At 55.5% G+C, this 20846-nt stretch overlaps 2 protein-coding genes across 5 annotated transcripts in view; one reads left to right on the forward strand and one right to left on the reverse strand.

The window, feature by feature from the left end:
• GIT1 (GIT ArfGAP 1) overlaps positions 1 to 11193 on the reverse strand; it is a 42370-nt gene extending 31177 nt beyond the window's left edge. For all 4 annotated transcript variants that reach the window (XM_077312676.1, XM_077312675.1, XM_077312674.1 and 1 more), the window contains exon 1: positions 10995 to 11193. In XM_077312676.1, the coding sequence (XP_077168791.1) occupies positions 10995 to 11046 (52 nt within the window). In that variant the 5' untranslated portion in view covers positions 11047 to 11193. The remainder of the gene's footprint in view (positions 1 to 10994) is intronic.
• Positions 11194 to 18616: 7423 nt separating this feature from the next.
• The window catches only part of ANKRD13B (ankyrin repeat domain 13B), a 28591-nt gene continuing 26361 nt past the window's right edge, over positions 18617 to 20846 (forward strand). Inside the window, exon 1 of the mRNA XM_077312677.1 lies at positions 18617 to 19105. Within this exon, the coding sequence (XP_077168792.1) occupies positions 18992 to 19105 (114 nt within the window). The 5' untranslated portion in view covers positions 18617 to 18991. The remainder of the gene's footprint in view (positions 19106 to 20846) is intronic.

Genomic DNA, 20846 nt, shown 5'->3' on the forward strand with positions numbered 1-20846 from the left:
CACATGCCCCACTCTGAAAGGCCTGGCCCAGCCTGCTTTGCCTCACTATCCCCCCCCTGACCCGCGCCAGCAAGCTGCCCTAGGGCCCTTTTGTCCCACGCTTGCAGAACAAAGGCACTTTTGAGACAAGACTCAGAGTGGTAAAATGCCACTTGGCCAGAAGAGAGCGGGACTCATGGCAACGGACGGCTGGCACGCCCCTCTGATCGAGGCCTGCAGAGGAGGGCCTACTGCCCCACAGCTCTATTGGCCAAAACAGGGTGCTCATTGCTCATCTGCATGCACCCAGCAAAGACCTTCCACTCACAGGCCTGGGCTGGACAAGGACGGCCCCTCAGCCCTCACCCACACCTCCTTGCGTTCCTCCTGAAGCCGGCCAGGGCCTTCGGATTGACGCCCAACAGCTTTTCCAGCCTAGGTAAACTTTTACTGAAAGCTCGTTAATCTTTGGAACTCACTACCACAGGGTGTCGCGATGGCCCCCAAGTGGATTTTGGGAAAGGCTGGAAAAGGATTAGATGAGAGGCAGCCAAGCTATGGCTCTCCAGATGCCCATGGACTAAATTAACCACGAACCCCTGCCAAGAGATGCTGGCGGGGGCTCATGGGAATTGTAGTTCATGGACACCTGGAGAGCCACAGTTTGGACGCCCCCAGGTTAGACCAACTCTCAAAGAGGTCTTTTAACCCTGAGAGCTGCTATGGAGCTCAGAGTGTAAAAAAACACAACAAATGTCTAAAATTTTATAGGCCCGAGACCACTTCAGAAGACGTAGGTTTTAGTGCACAAGGTAAAGCTTGCAGAGTCTTCAGGATTCCACAAGACTCCAGGATTATTTCTGACTGCAAAGGAGTCACTCGGTTGTTCCTCAGGAACTGCTTCTATGCTCAGTCTACCTCTGAACAGGCAGTCTTCAAGCAAAGACTGAAGTCCCCCTCACTGTCCCCCTCACAGTCCCCCTCCCTGGCAGTCTTCAAGCAAAGGTTGGATACACACTTTTCTTGGATGCTTTAGGATGCTTAGGGCTGATCCTGCGTTGAGCAAGGGGTTGGACTAGATGGCCTCTATGGCCCCTTCCAACTCTATGATTCTATGATTCTAACAGGAGTGCCTGGGTACAAAACTCTGGGCTAAAACCGCCGCATTCCCGTCCTGTGTGCAAGTTTGCAAAAGGCAATGGTTCTGGGATCTGACCCAACTGGGCTCTCCTCCATCCTGGCCCACAGACCTCACCTCTGTCAGGAACCCCCGGCTTCACACCCGTGCACGCAATGTTCGCCCGGCCTCTCCCCCTGACAGAATGAGCTTGCCCAGATTCTTGCAGACTGAGTCACCTCCCAACCCAACATCCTCAACCCCCCCCACAGTCATTTCCCCGCCCACTGAGGCATCCCCCCTCAAATGGCTTGCCAACACCTGTGGGAGAAGCTCCCCTACCCCCCCCCCCTCCCGGCAGGGCCCTTGTGCAGTGGGTGGGAAAGGAGAGAGCCTGCAGAATGAACGCCCGAAACAGAATCATCTATCTGCTGAAGACAGACTAGAGAAGGCTACAAAACACATGCAGAGCAACCAGGCACATGCACAACACTGTGTGCCGCAAGCGTACTTGGGCGTGCATGCACACACGCATACAGCACCATGCCGGAAAACCAGAGTAAAAATGCAGCACCTCTGCAAGCATGGCACCACCCAAAAACAGAGACAACGGCACCCACCAAAAAAGACGCTGGATGAATTCAGAGCAGAGGGAGGTGGTTAAGGGCTCAGGCGGCCGGCTCCCCAAATTTACCACTTGGTTTCTACAAGTCGGCTTCCGGGAGGTCAAGGACCTGCACAGTCAAACTACTTGGGACGGGAGACATGCCCTGCCCCTCGTAGGTACACGTGAGGTTCCCAGGCCCTGAGCCAGGTCACGGGCCTGCCAAGCCCGGTTCGGTGTTGTGGTTAAGAGGGGCGGCCTGTAATCTGGAGAACCGGTTCGGTTCTCCACTCGTCCTCCACATGCAGCTGGCTGGGTGACCTTGAGTCACAGTTCTCTCAAGAGCTCTCTCAGCCTCACCTGCCTCCCAGGGTGTCTGTTGTGGGGAGAGGAAGAGAAGGCGACCGTCAGCCGCTTGGAGATGCCTTCTGGTAGAGAAAAATGGGGGGTGAAACCCCCCAGGTCGTCTTCTTCTAGGCCAGTAACCATTGACGCATGATGTCCTTGCTAGTCCCCCCCCCCAGACTCTCTGGAACGGGAGATTGATGCTCTCTCTTTCTCCGTAGCGGCCAAGAGCCCCTCCCCAGCCACAGCCTCCCTCCGTGGGCAGCCAGACAAGAGGCCATTTTGAAGGCCACACAATAGCAGCAGCCCAAGGTTGACAGGAAGGGGAGGGGGAGGGGGAGCATGCTGGCTGTCGCAGCCAGACTCACTCTGAGGAGCCCCCAGCATCAGGGCTCAGCCAGAGAGCCCGTCTGCAGTTTCCCAGCTGGGCCAAAGAAGCTGCTCGGACGTCTATGCTCACCTGGGCTTCCAGGTCGGCCACTGTGGTACCTGAGTCAGGCAGCTTCCTTTGGGGAAATGTACACATCCCTTCCTCACTTGCCTTTGGAGCCTGGAAATCCAGATCCTTGGCCCCAGAGCCCCAACACTGAACCCACCCAGATCACTGGCTCATGAAACCAGCAGACCTCTCAAGAGGTCACCCAACAGGTCTCAGGTTGCAAACAGAAATCCCTTCTGCAGAAGCGATCCCAAGGAAGTCTCCCGTCTTCAGCCCCCTCCGGCATGTCCCACAGTCAACATTTCCTGAAACAGACGGAGGATTCAGAGCCGACTCTGTCCTTCCCGGTCTCCCCGAGCCACCTAGCTGATGACCAGATTCTCAGAAGGAGCGTTCCGGCCGCTGCCCCGTGGCACACAGGAAAAGCCAACCGGCTCCAGGAAGGGAGATTATGCAGAGAGCTTCCTGCCTGAAGCCAGAATCCGCCAACTGGGAGACAGAGCAGGCAGAGGTGCCCGGCCAGCTTTTGTTAGCAACTTGAAATTAAATCCATTGTTCCAACTTCTTCCCTGCAAGCAAGCGACACACAGATTCTGAGCCATTTCCTTGCCACAGCCCTAACGCTGAAATCAGCACCAGAGTTTCAAAAGCACATGCTTAGGAGGCCGCCCTGTGCCCAGTCAAGCCGGCTCTTAGCAAGGCTGCCAAAAGCAATTCACTCAATCTGCAATTCACTCAAATCCACCCGTCTTAAGGGTCCCACAAGACTCCTGGGCCTTGTTTTTAATTAGAAACTAGCTTCTGAGAAATTTGGGGAGACACCACCACAATCTGCACCGTTTCCTCATTTGGCGGCATAAGCCAAGCTGAACATAGGGATTCCCCTGGTGCTCAAAAAAGCAGCAGTGGCAGCAAGTTTCTAGTCCTTATGGTTGCAGCGAGGGTACCTGGTGAAGCCTCAGGAGGCAGGGCCGGGAGGATTTCTGTAATCATCCTGGCTCGTTGCCCGTCCTCAAAAGTAGAACTGTGCATGCATGTTTAACACGGATGGCAATAAAAATTAACAGCTCAACAGACACAAATTGGCATCTGCTACACCACACCTACACAGATGACAGCAAATTAATGAAATAGAGGAGAAGCCCCCACCCCCACCCCCACCAAGCCACCACTGGTATTCAAAACTCCAGATTACATTATAATAAGTACCTGCAGCACTTGCTTCTTGGGGGGTTATTTCTCCCTGCATGACACATACACGGTTTTGCTCTTAACATGAAGTCTACAGGTTTTCCTTGGCCTCGTCCCAGTTTTAATCTATTAAACTTTCCCCCTATATCATGAAGTCACAATTTTCCTGTCAGGAAAGACAAAAGGCACGTGGCTATTCTGTGGGCATGCATGTTTTCCTTTCCCTTACAGCAAGGTTCTAGTCCTCAGGAAGGGGACGATACGCATTCCAGTGAGTGCGCAAAAACCTTCGTCCCCCGAATGAGCAGATGAACAAGAGCTGGTGCAGTTGGGGATGGCCCTCCTTGGTTTTCCCTACGATCAGTGAACCCACAATAAATTATGCGAAACGCTTTAGGGAAAGAAAGACAAATTAAGCAGAGGGCATTTTCTGGGCCGGCTGCAAAGGCCAGTTTTTCCTGGTGCAGAATTTGGACTTTGCTGGGCACAAAATCCTGTAATGCTTTTTGCAGAACGGATCCAAGCCCACCATGCGCTAGACTTAACTGCCCAAAAGCCACTTCTAAATTAGGCAGCTCCCGAATGAGACCAGCAGGAGAAAGAACAGCGGAATGGGGGAAGACGCAGCCGATTTCCCCTGCAAAGGCTGGTCTCTGAGGTTCCAACTCCTCCTCCCAGCACCCCTTTCCTGCCAAAGATGAGCCGCCTGCAGGCACATCTGGGACGTGACCGAACAATGCCAGGCGGAAGTCATGCCCTCCGATGCCTCCGCACCCACACAGGCAAACTTGGCAGGAGAGCCATTGCTTTCCCACGTCACTCCCTCCCCCCGCCCCACACACATCCCCCCAAGGGGAAGGCATCTGCCACCCAATCCGCTAGGAAAGGCACCCAAACACGGGGGATGCTCCCAATTCAACCATGCCCCTTGCACTCAGGGGAAGAAAACAAGAGGGGGGAGGAGGCAGCCAAAACTGTCAACAGAGGCCTTTTCTGCGAAACAAATCCCAGCAGAAGGTGAGACCATAAAGGAGGGAAGACAGCCAGTCAAAGGGATGGGGTGGGCCTGGAGGAGATGACATGGGGGGAGGTGAGCATTTGGGGCTGGGGCCAAGCTAAGGGGGTTGCACATCCCGCTTCCTCCCCCCCCCCCAGTAAGCCCCACAGCCTGACCAGCAGTGTCAGGGCAGGAAGTTTGGCTCTGAGCAACCCCTCCCCACTTTTCCTTCCTGGCTCTCGGGCGTGACCAGTTAACTCCGATTGCGGCAAATGGAAAGAATCCCCTGCCTTCCCGCTGTTGTCGTGCAGACCCCAGAACCGTAGGGCAGGGCTGTATAAAAATATAAATAAATAAATTAATGAAAGGTTTCTGAAGAATGGTAATGCTGGATTCAAGCAAGAGCCTATCCCATTCTGTTTGGCTTCTTCAAGAGCAGGCTGCCACGTGCTTTAGGGAAAGGGGTGATGGCAAATGCCTCTTGTTTATCTTGAGCCTATTTTGTTCAGTGGTACACTGCTCCTAAACATGGAGGTTTTGCTCATCAAACAGCACTCAAAAGAGCTCAAAGGACCAGAACCAGTAGGATGAAATTAATTCAAAAGAAATTCCGTCTCAACATCTGGAAGAAGTTCCTGACAGTTAGAGCGGTTTCTCAGTGGAACAGGCTTCCTCGGGAGGTGGTGGGTTCTCCATCTTTGGAAATGTTTAAACAGAGGCTGGGTAGCCATCTGACGGAGAGGCTGATTCTGTGAAGGTTCAAGGGGGTGGCAGGTGACAGTGGATGAGCAATTGGCATGTGAGTGTCCTGCATAGTGCAGGGGGTTGGGCTAGATGACCCATGAGGTCCCTTCCAACTCTATTATTCTATGATTCTATGAGCTTACCTTCCTAGGATTTTTTGTCAGTTTTGTGAGGAGTCAATTCTGAGAGCCAGCTCAATGTACTGATTAAAGAGCAGCGGCCTCTAATTGGGAGAGCCAGGTTCAGTTCCCGCTCTTCCACATGCAGTCAGCTGGGTCACCTTGTCTCACAGCAGTTCTCCCAGAGCTCTCTCATTGCCCTACCTACCTTTGTGTCTTGTGGGGAGAGGAAGGGGAAGGCGATTGTGAGCCACTTTGAGGCTCCTTTGGGAAGTGAAAAGCGAGGTATAAAAACAAACTCTCTCCTCCTCCTTATGCAGCTAGTTTGGCTGTCGTTGCTGAAAAGCTCTTTACTGTCATTTGGCCCAAAGAACTTGCAGGTCCGTTTTGGACAGGTGGGACCAGATTCAGGCTCCAGTTTGCCTCAACAGAAGCAGAAAGAGCTCTGCTGGATGACTTGGAGTTTGGTCTAATCCCCAGGCCTAGTCTGGATAAGAGCCAGGTGCCACTGCTGAACCTGGAGCAGCGCAAGAGGTAATTAACTTTTTGGCTTGCTCCGAGCATCCGGCAGTCAGAGGTAGATGGCCTCTGGCTCTGGAAGTTCCATTTAGCTTACACAATACCGCCAAGATACCAAAAGCTTGATCTGATTAGGACTCAGATGGAGACCCATTTTCCGGAACCAGCAGGCACCAGTCTGGGAAAATAAGGGAGATGCAGGTCCCCCGCTCTCTCTGCCTCCACAGACCCTCCTGTCACTTGCCGGCAGCCACCCCTCCCAAATGCAGGCTGCCACTAGAGAACCCAAATAAGGACTTGGTGGCACCTGCAGAGCGACACGGGCCACTGGAAAGGGCACCAAGGAAAGGCTGAAGATGTCCACACTTGCCCAGTGGCCCCCTAAGTGGTGTGTCTGAACTCGGCGCAGCGGCCCAAGGCATTTTGGATCCTCCTTTTGCAGCCTGCAGGCTGGTTCAATGCCTAGGAATCGGAAAGGCTCCCCTTGGCCCTTTGGCACAACTCTCTCCCGCCCTACCCCCCAAAGTCGGCTCCCCAATTCCAGAGACCCGACAGGCAGAACTCCAAGCCCCTGCCAATCTCCGGAGCCTCCCTCCTCCCAGTTTCCAAGTCTTGGAGGGTGAGCGTGGGCACATCCGGCACAGATGGTGACGAAGAGTCGCACTTGCAGATCTCTGTAATTTCTGCCCACAGGAGCTGCTGGCACAGCAGTTTGTCATGGGGGCACGCGCCAGGGAGACCTTTCTGCCAGCCCTGCTCTGACCCTGCCACCGCCCCACCAGGCAGGCCTGACCTGGGCAGCTATTCCCAAAGCCCTTGTGGCCAGAAGGGCTCTCCTAGCTGTGTCAAGACCCCTGCTTGCCTTCAGAAGAGCCCGCACAAATAAGGGAGCAGACTGAAGTGACCAGTGGGAATCAACCCTTCTGGCCTCTATCTGGCAGGGACTGCTCTGTCCATAAAAGAAATGTGTACGCAAGAGATGGCCAAACTGTGGCGCTCCAGATGTCCATGAACTACAATTCCCAAGAGCCCCCGCCAGCTCTATCAGGGGTTCAAGGGAATTGTAGTCCACAGGCATCTGGAGAGCCACCGTTGGGCCACCCTGGCATGCACCTTCATACCCTGTTTCTCCTGACCTCTCTTCTGTTGCCTCCTTGAAGTCCAATTGCTGACTGTAAGCCCCTCAGGGCAGGGACCCTCCCTCTGTAAAGCACCTCACATTCATGGCGATATATATTTTAAATAAACATTATGATTCAGCCAGCCGTCGGCTCATGTTCACAGAGCCCAAGGGAACGAAGAAACTCCGTTTCTAAAAAATCTCAACGGAACGGGGAAGGTACAAAGGAAAAGAGGTTGGCTCAGCCAAGCACGGGGGGGGGGGTCCCTAGGACCCTGCAGGGGGGGGGAGACTGAGGAGTGGCAAGCCAGAAAAATGGCTTCCAGGCAGAGAATGAGCCCAACACCTATTCCTGTCAGATTGTAACCACTGCAGGCTGCCCCATGCCGGGACCAAATACGGAGCTGTGCTATATTCAGAAAGCATTTTTAGTTGCGCATATCCATGATCACAGAAGCACAGAAGTATCGGTCAATACTCTTAACATGGGTATTCCTAATAATACAAAATTTTACGGCCGCGTTTATACGGGATCCCCAGCGTCACCCTTTCTCATTAAATTTATTTGCTACATTATCGTTGCTTCTTTTAAAAATCAAACACAAGACATGGTCTTGACTTTAAAATGGGCTGCTAGTCCTCATAGAGTAACAAAACGAATGTGAAAACGTGTAAGCTGCCCCTGGGATAGGAAACAGCTCAAGCAAGCCTTTCTAAAGCCCCCAGTAGGAGACTTAATGCCCAGTACACCCCTCAATCCAACCCAGCCGGACAATGTGAAAGCACAAAACGCCTCCTTTCTTTGCAGTCCTCTCCCTCGAGGAAACATTTACAGAAGCACAACCTGCTAAGGTGCAAAACTATGGAAATACACTTGGCCCACAGTACTGTAACTACACAATTTAGACTGCAGGTACATAGCACCGACAGGCCTTTTACAACGCTCACCTTGGCAACATGGAAGGAAGAAGGAAGAAGGAAGGAAAGTGTCAGCAATTATTCCCTGGGAACAAGTACCCAACATACAATGTGCTTTGGAGAACATGGACCAAAATAAAAAAAGGTCCCTGCCCCAAGCAGCTTACAACTTGCATGTCAACAGTGGAAAAGGGGGGGAGAAGGAGAGAGAGGAGGAAGTGGCAGATCCAGGCCACGCTCCAGTCCACACTCCAGACTAAGGAGGCCGACAAGACACTCCCTGGGAGCAACACCTGGCAAAGAAGCATCTTCGCTGCATGTCCCAAGGACAGCCACCAGTGCGGTCCTCCTAGGCACATGCGCACAGAAGGTCCTTGTGGAGTACACAGCTTGTGCCAACTCCAAGCATATTTTATTTGCATCCATCTCTTTAAATTGATAACCTGCTCCCTTCCCCCAAGGCGGACTCCCGTCTGCATAGGCACAAATGCTGTAGGTCAAGACCCTCCACACTTTCTCTGTGCAGGAAGCCCCCCACCCTTGCTCCTTCAGCTGGCCCCTTCCTCCCTTGGCTGCCACGGAGCTTCAACATTTTCCCAGGTTGCCGCCAAAGGTCACTCCCCAGAGCCAGGCAGACGATGCTCCCTCACTGCCTGGCCCATCATCCAGGCTCTGCCCGCAAGCAATAATCGCTTGACATAAAAATATTTCTAAGGGCACCGGCAGGCAGGCAGCGGCTTGAACTGGGCACCCCAGAACCTTGTACATGGATGTAGACATCATCAGGGGGCATATCCAGGATCGAGCACGTGTGCACACAACCCAGGAGTCAAATCTCAGCATCTCTGGCAAGTTTCACGTGGATGGTGTCACCCAGGTACCAAAGAATGCAAGGATTGCCCTGCCGGTTCCTGATATCTATGGAAGTATTCTGGTTCCAACTCCAGGCAGTTAGGCAGGCCTGAAAAGTCAAGAGCAACAGCGAATACGTTCGGGGAGCAGATCTTCCAAGGAAGAGAACTTCTGGACACTGCTAACCTCTCCCATGCATGCATCTAATTTTAAAGTTCAGCGTAAGGCTGTTCACTTGGAACAGCCTTACGCTGAATCAGAGTACTGGTCCGTCATGGTGTTTACTAGGGTTGGGCAAACTGTGGCCCTCCAGATGTCCATGGATTACAATTCCCATGAGCCCCTGCCAGGCAGAGGCTCACGGGAATTGTAGACCGTGGATATCTAGAGGGCCACAGTTTGCCCTGTCTTCTCATACTGGCAGTGGCTCTGAGTTCTTTTAACTAGAGATGCCAAAGTTTGAACACAGGGCTTTCTGCATACATAGCAGAGGCTCTTCCACTGAACCGCAGCATCTTCCCATAAAAAAGGTAGAAAGGTACCCCACAAAACATGCTCGTTCACACTCCACAAGGGCTGGTTCCCCTATGCCCATTGTAAGATCTCTGAACAGGTGCGCTCACAGATTGGCCCCAGATCTAGAGGACTTTCGTATCATTTCAAACACAACACATTTTATGGGATCCAACTGAGGATCAAACCCAAAGGATAGGAGCAACTTGCGAAGAGCTCCAGCAAGCCAGCCAAGTTGCCTGTTCCAGAGTAAAGGAGTTCGTAGCACAACAAAAACAGGGCCTCAGTGCCCCAGATCTCAAATTAGAGGCAAAGAAACTGGAAAAACACTTCCTAATAGACTTGCTAATGAACTCTGCCCAGACACAGGACAAGCACTTCCTAAAGGACTTGCTAATGAACTTTGCCCAGACACAGGAGAAGCACTTCCTAATGGACTTGCTAATGAATTCTGCCCAGACACAGGAAAAGTGCTTCCTAATGGACTTCCTAGTTCCAGTTCACCCCCTGGGAGACTCCCAGATGAGACAGGAATATGATGCGTAAATACACACACACACCAGTAAATAAAACACTGGGAACTATGACTGGCCGACTAGGGCATACAGAGATCCCCATCTTGCCATACCCTACCTATGAAGATGCCAGCCACAGATCCTGGAAAACCCGCAACAAAAAGGAGAGGCCCCCCTGCCCCCACTCAAGACAAGCTCCTGCCTTCTGCCAACAGTAGACACAGCACCAACACAGGCCAATCTGCAGGCCCACCCCTCTTACCCCCACCCCACCTTTCCCCTGGGGTCCATTATGGGAGTCCCCTGGCCAGCTCCCAAGCAAAAGGACTCCTCTTAACCCTTTGGGACCTGAAAACAGCAACCACGGACTGGCCTCTGCTGCAGACCAGGAAAAGGAGACCTAGCCCCCCCCCCCTTCTCGCCAAGGCGAGCCTCCTTCTGCACCTGCTCTTGCATGCTCAGCCCAACGGGCGGGAGGGCCCTGATCCAAGGCGAGATCTTCAGGCCCCAGGGAAAGCCCAGCGGCTCCTATAAGAGCAAGGCCGGGGCGGTGGGGGGGGGGGGGGCTCTTCCCATTCATAAAACGGCGAAGCGGACCGGGGGAAGGCTGCAAAGAAGACAGCCGGCCGAGGGCCCAGCCCGGGGCCAGGACGGCGGAGGGCCCGCCTGCCCACAGAGGGGCCCGGGCTGGGAAGGGGCGGCAGGCGCGCGGGAGGGTTGGCATCGCCATCACGCCAGAATCGCCGCTGGGATCGTCGGTGCGGCCGTGAGGCTTCCCGGGGGCCGTCGCCGCAGCGCTCGGGAGAGGCGGGCACGCTCCTCGGCTGGCCAGGGTGGCCGCCGGCGCCAGGCTCGGGGGAGAGGCACGCCAGCCCTCCCGGGAAGCCCGGCCGCTCCAGGCGCAGCGCTCCCCGCAGCAGGCCCGGCCCGGCCCGACCCGGCCCAGCAGGCGCCACCGCCTCCCCCCCCCTTCCCTACCTGGCCGGGGCTGCGGCTGCAGGCCCGGCCCGTGGGCCGCTCACCTGGGGCGCTGCAGTCGGCGCACACCTCCGCCCGGGGCGCCTTCCGGGACATCCTGAGCGGCGAGGCGGCCAGCGTGGATCGTGGGCCGCGCCTGCTGCGCCCCGCCGGCCCGAGGGGACCTGCCTGCGCCGGAGATCGCGCCGCGGCACCGGCCGCCCGGCCCCTCCGCGGCCCCGCTGCTGCCGCCGCCGCTTCCCGGGGCTGAGCCGCGCGTCCGCCCTCCTGCAGGAAGCCAGGCAGGCGCAGAGGGCCGCCTCTCGGAGGCGGAGCGAGCCCCGCGGGCTGGCGCGCTGCGCTCGCAGGAGGCGCGGCGCTGCCTAGCCCGGCCGCCGCCGCCCGCTGTCGGCGACCCAGTAACGCCCCCTCCCCTCCTCTCCCCACCCGGGCTGCGGGGCGGAGTCGCGCGGGGGGCCTGCCCTCAGACCGGGGAAGGGGGTCGGAGGCTGGGGCAGAGCGGGACGACCGGCCCTGCCCTGCCCTGCCCCGGGATGGAGAGGCCCGGGTATTCCTCCAGGCTTTGGGGGGCTGGCAGGAGCCGGGCGTGGCGGGAAAGGGGGGATCTGGAAGCTGGTGTGGGTGAGACGTCGGGCCTTTCTCTCTTCTTCGGTGCGGTGACCGCTGGCCTGATGAAGAATCCTGGAGGCATCCGCAAGCTTGCGCGTTGCAAAGTATCGTTAGCTTGGCCTTATAGATGTCGGGATGCCACCTCTCCCCTGATCCCCGGCGGGGTTTGCTGGATCTAGGTCAGGGGTAGTCAAACTGCGGCCCTCCAGATGTCCGTGGACTACAATTCCCATGAGCCCCTGCCAGCGAATGCTGGCAGGGGCTCATGGGAATTGTAGTCCACGGACATCTGGAGGGCCGCAGTTTGACTACCCCTAGGTGAAGCGACATCTGGAGATTTGGGGATGGAGCCTCGGAAGGATAGGGACCTCAGTGGGGCACAGTGCCGGAGAGTCCAAAGGGGAACTGCCCCCTGGTCTGGAGTTGATGAGCTGTAATTCCAGGGGATCCCCGGGTCCCACCAGGGATTGAGCTTTGGGCTTTTGCACCAAGTACGGCTGTAGACAACCTCCCTTCTTTGTAGGCCTTCCAGAGTGGCTTCTTTTCATTTAGCAGGATGAATCCTGGGGTTGACTCAGGGGTTAGGCCCGAATTCCTACTAAGCTCTCCGAACGCTGTCTCTGCACATGGAGGTTCCATTTAGGTCTCCCGGCTGGTCACCGCTGATAGACTTCAGCCAGGGTGGTCTTAGTGAGTCCGTGGTCTTGTGCAGAAGTCCAAGATGGAGCCCAGCCCAGGATCCCTGTCACCATCTGCAGGGCCCGTCAGCGGGCCGAAGCACTGTCACTGGGGGCCAAATGAACAGGGACCCGGGCCACATGTGAGACACATGTGAGGTGACAGTCCTTCCAATACCTGAACCAGCATCCCCCCCTCTTTTGGGGGGTAAGGGTTATGACAAGTCAAGCTCCCCCCAGCATGAGGCCCATAGCAGGTGTCAGTTAAGAGTGCTCCTAGCTCTTGAACCGTTTGGGCTATTGGCTCCCATCAACTGGGAAGTATATTGCCCAAAATAAATGCAAAAAAAAATTACATTTTTATCTCACCTTTCCTCTAAGGCAGGAACTCCCAACCAGTGGATCCGTGAGAGTTCTGAAGGGGGTCCACAGGAGCTCTGAAGTGGCTTGGTATAGGGGGGGTATCTGGGCTGCCTTCTCAGCTCCTACTCTTCTTTCTGGCCTACATGAGGCAGAACTGCCAAAGTAGTAGTAATAGATGGAGAGGGAGGGAGCAAAAAGAGGACTAAGGGTGCAGGTAGTGATGTCACAGGGAAGGGGCGTGGCCAGCTGACATCACTTCCGGGGCTCCTCAAAGTCTGACAAAGTATTTCAGGGGCTCCGCATAAACTTTTAAAAGGCTGCACAGGAGTATAGCGCTTCCCCCTCCCCTTTTATTTTATCCTCACAACAGCCGATGCCCGGGGAGGTAGGTTAGGCTGGCCTAATTCTGGCCCTGCTTTGCAGAGAGGGAGGACTTGAACCCAGGCCTCCACGACCTAGTCTGTGCACTGACTATACCACATTGGCTGCTGCGTGACTTTCCTCAGCTCGCTGTCAACAGACTTCATGCACTGTAAAGGTAAAGGTATCCCCTGTGCAAGCACCAAGTCATGTCTGACCCTTGGGGTGACGCCCTCCAGCGTTTTCATGGCAGACTCAATACGGGGTGGTTTGCCAGTGCCTTCCCCAGTCATTACCGTTTACCCCCCAGCAAGCTGGGTACTCATTTTACCGACCTCAGAAGGATGGGAGGCTGAGTCAACCTTGAGTCAGCTGCTGGGTTTGAACTCCCAGCCTCATGGGCAGAGCTTCCAGACTGCATGTTTGCTGCCTTACCACTCTGCGCCACAAGAGGCTCTCATGCACTGTAGCTTTCTGTAAAACACAGAAGGGGGGAAATGTTATTTTCCCTGTTTGTTGTTTATTTCTAACCTGCTTTTCTTCCCAACCCATTTTGCAATACTGGAAAAGAAATGCAACAAAAGGGGGAGAAAACACAGAAGGAGTCTTCTGAGTGCCAAACAGCTCTTTCTTCTCTCTGCTAGTCTGTCTTCTGCTGTGCTCTGGACCATAATCCTCAGCCTAATAGCCAAATGACAAGAGCCTTCTGGCTCCTGATTTTCAGGGCCCCTGGGCAGAGCAGAGGAGGAAATTCCGTTCTTCTAGCCAGCTAGCTTCCAGGGTCTTCCACAGAACTCCTCGTTTCCTTAGACTGTGCATAGCCTGCAATAGATTCCTTTCTTCTTACTTTTCCCCTTGTCCTGGCAGCCGTTTCTGGCCCAGGAAAATATATATTCTCAGGTCTTGCTAGGATTGCCAACCTCCTGGTGGTGCCTGGAGGTTTCTGAAAGTTACAAGAGATCTCCAAATCACACAGATAACTTTCCCTCAGAAGGACTGATGCTTTGCATGGTGGGTTTTATGGCAGTTGAGATTAATGTTTCCTTGTTTTTGCTCAGGCAAGGTACTACACACGCAAAAATGAAACTAACTTCTTATTTAACAAGCGTTTTAGTTTACAAGTGATGCCATGCACACTGTAAACGTGACCTCTGGAGTGTGGCAGGGAGGTGTGGCTGGCTGGCATAATGTCCGGGGTTACTGGAAGCCTGAAGAATATTTCAGGGGCTACTCCATGGTCAGAAGGTTGAAAAAGACTACCTTAGACCATTTAAAATTCTGAAACGCTCTCCTAGGATCCACACCCCTTTTAAATTTTTAACAGGGAAGCACATTGGTCTGCAAAAGAACAGCTAGATTTGAGTGTAGTGGCACTTTCGAGGTCCACAAGAATTTTGTGGTATCAGCTTTCGAGAGAAAGAGTACCCTTTGCCAGATACAGGTTTCCTGCCTCTCAAAAGGTGCTTGTTGGTCTCCAGGGTGCTACTGGAGTCAAATTTGGATTGGTGGTCATATTCTAATTGGTGGTTCTATCAAACACTAACTGAAACATCTCACTTTGCAACCATGTCTGGCTTCTTGCTAGAGCTGGTAAGCCACTGGCAGTCTTTAAAAGGGCCATCCCTCCACCTCTTACAAGGGCACACCTGGTACAAGCCTGGGGAGAATTTGCCTGCATCCTCCCCACACCCCTTTTTGCCTCTTCTCCCTCTTTTGTCCTCTCCCTTACACATGGCCTTCCATAAAGACACATATCCCTGCAGGACTCTTTTGTAGAGTAACACCCTCCTACTCCCACGCACACAATGCCGGACAAGCTGACCATTTGTCACCAGGACAGGCCTCTTCATATCTTCCTTAGACCACAATCTGAATGTGAACTGGATCTACTTGGATAAATGGGCTATTTTTGCTGTTTACTTCCTTGGGAGATTTATTTACTGCACTCAATGTCACACTTCAACAACCCGGCAAAACTCAGCTAGGTATTCACTCGATATCCCAATTTGTCTCCCTGCGAGCTCTTCCCTGGGGCCTAGCTAAGACGTCCACCATGGCCTCCGAAGCCAAGCTCTCTTGCCCTGCGGGCCGCACTCCCCAAGCATAACAGACATTGTGTTCCTGCATCCTGCAGTTCCCAGCTCATGTCCGCTGTGGGCTCATCCTGGAAAGAAAAGACAAAAGCTGGCAGGATTTTGTCTCCCTCCGGAGATGACCAGCCGGCATGACTCAGCATGCTGACTGTGGCAATTTCTCTGCTGACCAGGCACGGCCTTCGGGATGGAGGGGGCGATTAGGGATGGGTGGCATTTCTACAGTGGAGGTTCTGCGACACCCACTGTCCCCAGCCCTGTTCTCCCGGACAACCTCCTGGCAGTTTGGACCAGCGCCAGTTGCAGGATGCATGCAACCAGCCAACTGTGCATCCCTGCATGACAATGCTACTTCGGGTGCAATCTGGAATGGCTGGCGTTGTGCAGGAAGGGACGCTCTAGCGCTCACCCAGAAAATTCTATGATTTCTATAGACAGGTGTATATGCTCTATAGCCTCATCCCTGTGCAATGCTGGCATTCCAGGTCCCGCTGAACGTGACAGAGCTGTACAGGGAAGACAGTACGTACTGTCTTCCCTGTACCCCGGCAGTACGTACAGACTGCAGCTCTTCTGGGAGCTCATTCCACCAGGTAGGGGCCAGGACTGAAAAAGCCCTGGCCCTGGTCAAGACCAGGCATACCTACAGGGTCCTCGGGACAACCAGCAAGTTCATACCCACAGAGTGGAGCACCCTGCAGGGGGCATAAGCAAGTAAACGGTCCTGCAAGTGGGCAGGACCTAAGATAGCCTTAAAGGTCAAAAACAGTACCTTGAACTTGATCTGGAAACAAGCCGGCAACCAGTGCAGCTGTCAGCAACAGCTGGATGCGGGTCCTCCAAGATTATTTAGTGAGGACCCGTGCAGCTGCATTCTGTACCAGTTGCAATTTCTGTATCAAATACAAGGATAGGCCCACATAGAACAAGTTGGAGAAGTCTAATCTGGAAGTTACCATTGCATGGATCACTCTAGCCAGGTGTTCCGAGGACAGGTAAGGCACCAGTAGCCGTGCCTAGCGCAGGTGGAAAAACTCCAACTGGGCTACCCTAGTGACCTGAGCCTCCATAGAAAGTGAGGCATCAAAAACCACCCCTAAACTCCTGGCCGATAGTGCAGATCACAATTGCACCCCATCCAGGTTGGGAAGGCACGCTTACTCATCCTGCCCCCTCCTCCCCAGCCAGAGGACATCCGTCTTGGAGGGGATGAATTTCAGGCGACTCTTCCTGATCCGTCCTGCCACTGCTTCCAAACAACTGGCCAATGTCTCAGGGGAGAGATCTGGCAGTTCGTTCATCAGGAGATAGAGCTGGGTGTCATCCATACACTGATGACGTCCCAGCCCGTAACTCCAGGGCGCATATAGCTGGGCTAAAGGGCGCATAAAGCTGTTAAAGAACACAGGAGAGAGAATCGCCCCCCCCCCCCGTGGAATCCCACTTGGGAGCACAAAGGGGTCTGACATCTCATCCCCTTTTTGGCAGAGTCGAAGTGAATAAATAATATAAGAGACTTAAGCCACTGGATAGATTCTTTTTCTCTTTGTCACTAATTTGGAATCGTCCATTTTTCGTGTAACATCTCATCCCCTACAGCAACCCTTTGTGAAAGGTCAGCCATTTCAAGGCCGATCCCAGTGCTGGCAAAGTGGCAGGCCAACCATTCGTGGTCAACCACATCAAATGCATCTAATAACATCAAATGCATCTAATAATCCAATACATCTAATAACACAAGGATGGCCAAGCCGCCCCCGTCCAGTTGGTGCTGAAGATTGTCCATCAGAGCAGCTAGCACATTCTCCACCCCATGGCCAGGACAAAATCCATATTGGCAGGGGTCCAGGGCTGAAATTTCCTCCCAAAATGCCAGGAGCTGGTCTGTCACAGCCCTTTCAAGCACCTTGCCCAGGCAAGATGCGACACCAGGCAGTAGCTGGCCAGGTCTCGCGGGTCCAGCAATGTTTTTTTCAGCAGGGGACAGACCACAGCCGCCTTGAGCCTCTGAGGGAATTCTCCTGAAGAAAGGGAGAGGTTGATAATTTCCCTCAGTGGTTCACCCATCTGCCAATTGGCCCACTTGAGCAGCCAGGACGGACAGAGATCAAGGGCGCAAGTGGTCGCCCTCACTGACCCCAGCAATTTGTCCAGATAACTAGAGCCGCCTGAATCCATCAAACCTAATATCCTGTGAAGGCCATGGAGCTTCCGGTTGTGATGGGGGTTGGACTAGATGACCCTGGAGATCCCTTCCAACTTTACGATTCTATTCATGTATGTATGTTCTGATCCGTATGCCCCCTTGTGCCTTCACAACATTCTGCATGCTACATGTATACACAAGTACACTAAAATCACCTCATGTATGTATTTATTTCATTTATACGCCGCCCTACCCTATCCCTCAGGGCAGGGCACTACATGCAGGGAGTATAAATGATATCAAATTTAAGATAAGGTGACAACAATTTAAAAATAATCTCTTCCTGGATGAGGAATGGAGCATTACAGTGGATTTAAATGGTGGGGTGGGGTGGGTAGGGAAGGCTAGCAGAGGGTCCAAGTAGTCACCAGGCCCCAATCGGTAGTCAACCTGTGGTCCTCCAGATGTTCATGGACTACAATTCCCATGAGCCCCTGCCAGCGTTTGCTGGCAGGGGCTCATGGGAATTGTAGTCCATGAACATCTGGAGGACCACAGGTTGACTACCCCTGCTTTAAAACCCATCCAATTACTTTAATCACCTGGAGATCTCTCCCTTTGGCCCTGTGATGCCATCCAACTGGAGGGAGCGAACAATTGGTGGTTGGATGCCGGCCAGAACATCACACAACTCAAAGAAGCAGTGCAAGACCGGAAAAACGTGGCGACAGCTGAGCCAAGAGTCAGAGCCGACTGAATGGCCGACAGCAGGGGTCTTCAACCTGTGGTCCTCCAGATGTTCATGGACTACAGTTCCCATGAGACCCTGCCAAGGGTGGCAAGGGCTTATGGGAATTGTAGTTCACGAACATCTGGAGGACCATAGGTTGAAGACCCCTGGCTGACAGGAGCAGCAGCACCGGGAGATTTTTTTTTGGGGGGGGGGTGAGGGTGGGGAGGGAAAGGCAGTAGTGGCTTAAGTATTTGCGGGGCCCGTCGCACCAGAGCCAGTTGAGGAATTGGTGGGACCCTCGTAGGGTACAACTGCGAGGGGAGCAGCTACACAGCGGGCAGTAGAAAGGGGAGTCACTCCGGGGGTCCAAGAAGAGGGGAAAGGGAGGAGGAGGAGGAGAAAGGCTGCGGCCCGGTTCCCTGGGGAGGGAACCCGCAGCAGGTGCTACCTGGATAACCCGTCCGTGGGGAGGGCTCTGGGGAAGAGTAGGACCGCAGAGGCCACCCTCCAGCGCGCCCGTCTTCTCCAGGGGAACGGATCTCTGCCGCCGGGAGAGGAGTCCCGATTCCGGGAGGCCTCCAGGCCCCGCCTGGGGGTTGGCAACGCTCGGACCTCCCAGCGCGCCAGCGTCCGTCCGCGGCGCCCCAGCCCTCGGCAGCTGCGCACGAAGCCCTCCCTCCCTCCCTCCCTCCCTCGCCGGCCAGCTCGAGCCGCGCCCTCGGGGGCCGCCGGCGCCTGGCCCTGGCCGCGCAAGCCCCCCGCCCGCAGAGGGAGGCCGGCAGGGAAGACGCCTCCGACTCCGACTCCAGCGTCCGGCCGCCGCGGGCTCGCCCAGCGCGGGGACTACAAGTCCCATGGTGCCCCGCCGCCGCCGCCGCCGCCTCGCCAGCCGCCGGGCGGGGGCTCCCCGCCGTCCTCCCCTCGGTGCGCTCCGGGAGCAGGGCGCGCCTCGGCCGCCTCCGCCTCGCCAGCTGCCGGCGCTGCGGCGGCGGCTCGGCAGGCCCGCCTCGCCTCCCATGCCCCGCCGGCCCGGCCGCCTGCCTGCCGCGGGAGCGGGAGGATGCTGGCCGCCTCCCCCGCCGGCCGGACCCGCGCCGAGAGCCGCTTCCCGCTGCACGCCCTCGTCTGGCACGACCAGCCCGCCCGCCTGCAGCAGGCGCTGGCCGACGCGCAGGTGGGCTCCGGGGCGCGGGCGGGAGGGCAGGCGGGGGCCCGGGCCGGAGCATCCTTTCCCTTCCTTTCCCTTCCCTTCCTCCCTCGCCGGCCAGCCCGCCGGCCGCCCTCTTCCCGCCGCACGTGGGCGCAGGCCGCGCTGGCCAGGCGGGGATCCCGGGCTGGGGGGGGGGGGGGAGGCGACCTCCTTGCTCGATCCGGGCAGCTCTTGGGCCGGCAGGGGGTGGCGGGATGCAGCTCCGGCCTCTCTCGCTTCCTTCTTTCCTCCTGCGCCGCGACCCTTTGGGCCAGTGGGAGAAAGTGCCCCTGATGCACCCTGCCTGCAGCCTCTGGTGGGGGGCAACCCCCTCCTCTCCCCTCCCCACTGAGGAACAGGCGTGGCGGGGGCTGCAGGGGGGGGGGTTGCCACAGGCTTGCACGGTTGGCCACCCACACCCTGACTCTCAGGTGGTTCTCTGGGCTGGAGCATCCATGCTCAGAGGCAGTGTACCTGGGTGAAGTGGGCGCTGGGGCCGAGGCAGAGCTCTGGGCTGTAGGTTCTGGAAGTGCTCAAAATGGATGGTGGGGATGGACTGGGCCCCCTGTTGTGTCCCAAGGGGGAAATGTATGTAAGGGGGGTGCAGAATTTACAGGCAGGAGAAGACCCCCTTTGAAACCAGCAGGGTTTGAGAAGGAGAGGTGCATATTCAAGACCCGTTCCAGAAAACGCTTCTGGGTGGGGGCTAAGGCCAGCAGGGAAGGCCACGAAGGAGCCGGTCCTAGCTGGGGCAAGGCGGTTGCGTCCCCTGCTCTGGCGGCACGCCTTGTTTGCAGGATCCCCATCCGTCTTGTCCCCCGGGTGCTGAGAGAAATGAGTCTGCCATTGTCATCCTCGCCCGGGTGCGTGTTTACCTCGCTTGGCGTCTGCCAAGAGGCAGCCTGCCGGCTCGGCTGGGGATTTGCAGGCAAACAGGAGAGATCATGTGTGGCCGGCTGGGCGTGGGGTATTTACTATCTGGGGCAGCCCAGGGCGTTGGTGTGTGTGTGTGTGTGGGGGGAGCTGGTGCTGACATCTGGGTTCCTGTTGGATTTCAAAGAGGCCCGAAGTGGAGCTGGCCGAAATGCATCCCCGTTCTGGAACGAGCCAGGAGGGCTTTGTTGTGTGAAACCAGGAGGGCTTTGGTGTGTCCTCTTCCGAACGGGTGGGAAGGCGAGCACGCACAAAGCAGCTCGTGGTGGAGGGATCCCTGAGCACTTGAGCAGTCACGGCATGCAGCTAGGAATTGAAAACATGTGGCCTTGGTCAGGGTTAGCATCCAAAATGCTGGGTTTCCACATCCCCCTTGTCCTGCTGCGAGAGAAAAGACCCTGTGAGGTTTCCCTGTAAACAAAAGACGCGCATGAAGCCGTCAGACTGTCTGGCAGAATCAGTATTGTCTACTCCAGGGGTGGCCAAACTGTGGTGCACGGGAATTGTAATCCATGAACACTTGGAAAGCCAAACTGTGGTGCATGGGAACTGTAGTCCATGAACACTTGGAAAGCCACAATTTGGCCTGTCCTAGTCTTCTCAGACAGACGGCAGCTCTCCAGGGGTAGACGTTTTTCACATCACCTGCTACCTGTTCCTTGAATTGGAGATGGTGGGGATTGAACCTCGGGCCTTCAGCATGCTAAGCAGACGCTCTACCACTGAGCCCTCCCCAAAGCCCTATTGGGACAGACCAGTGTCCATCTTGGCTGGCCTCCTGTTCCTGATGGAG

The sequence above is a fragment of the Paroedura picta genome, chromosome 15 (assembly GCF_049243985.1).
Source record: "Paroedura picta isolate Pp20150507F chromosome 15, Ppicta_v3.0, whole genome shotgun sequence".
Taxonomy (NCBI): Eukaryota; Metazoa; Chordata; class Lepidosauria; order Squamata; family Gekkonidae; genus Paroedura; species Paroedura picta.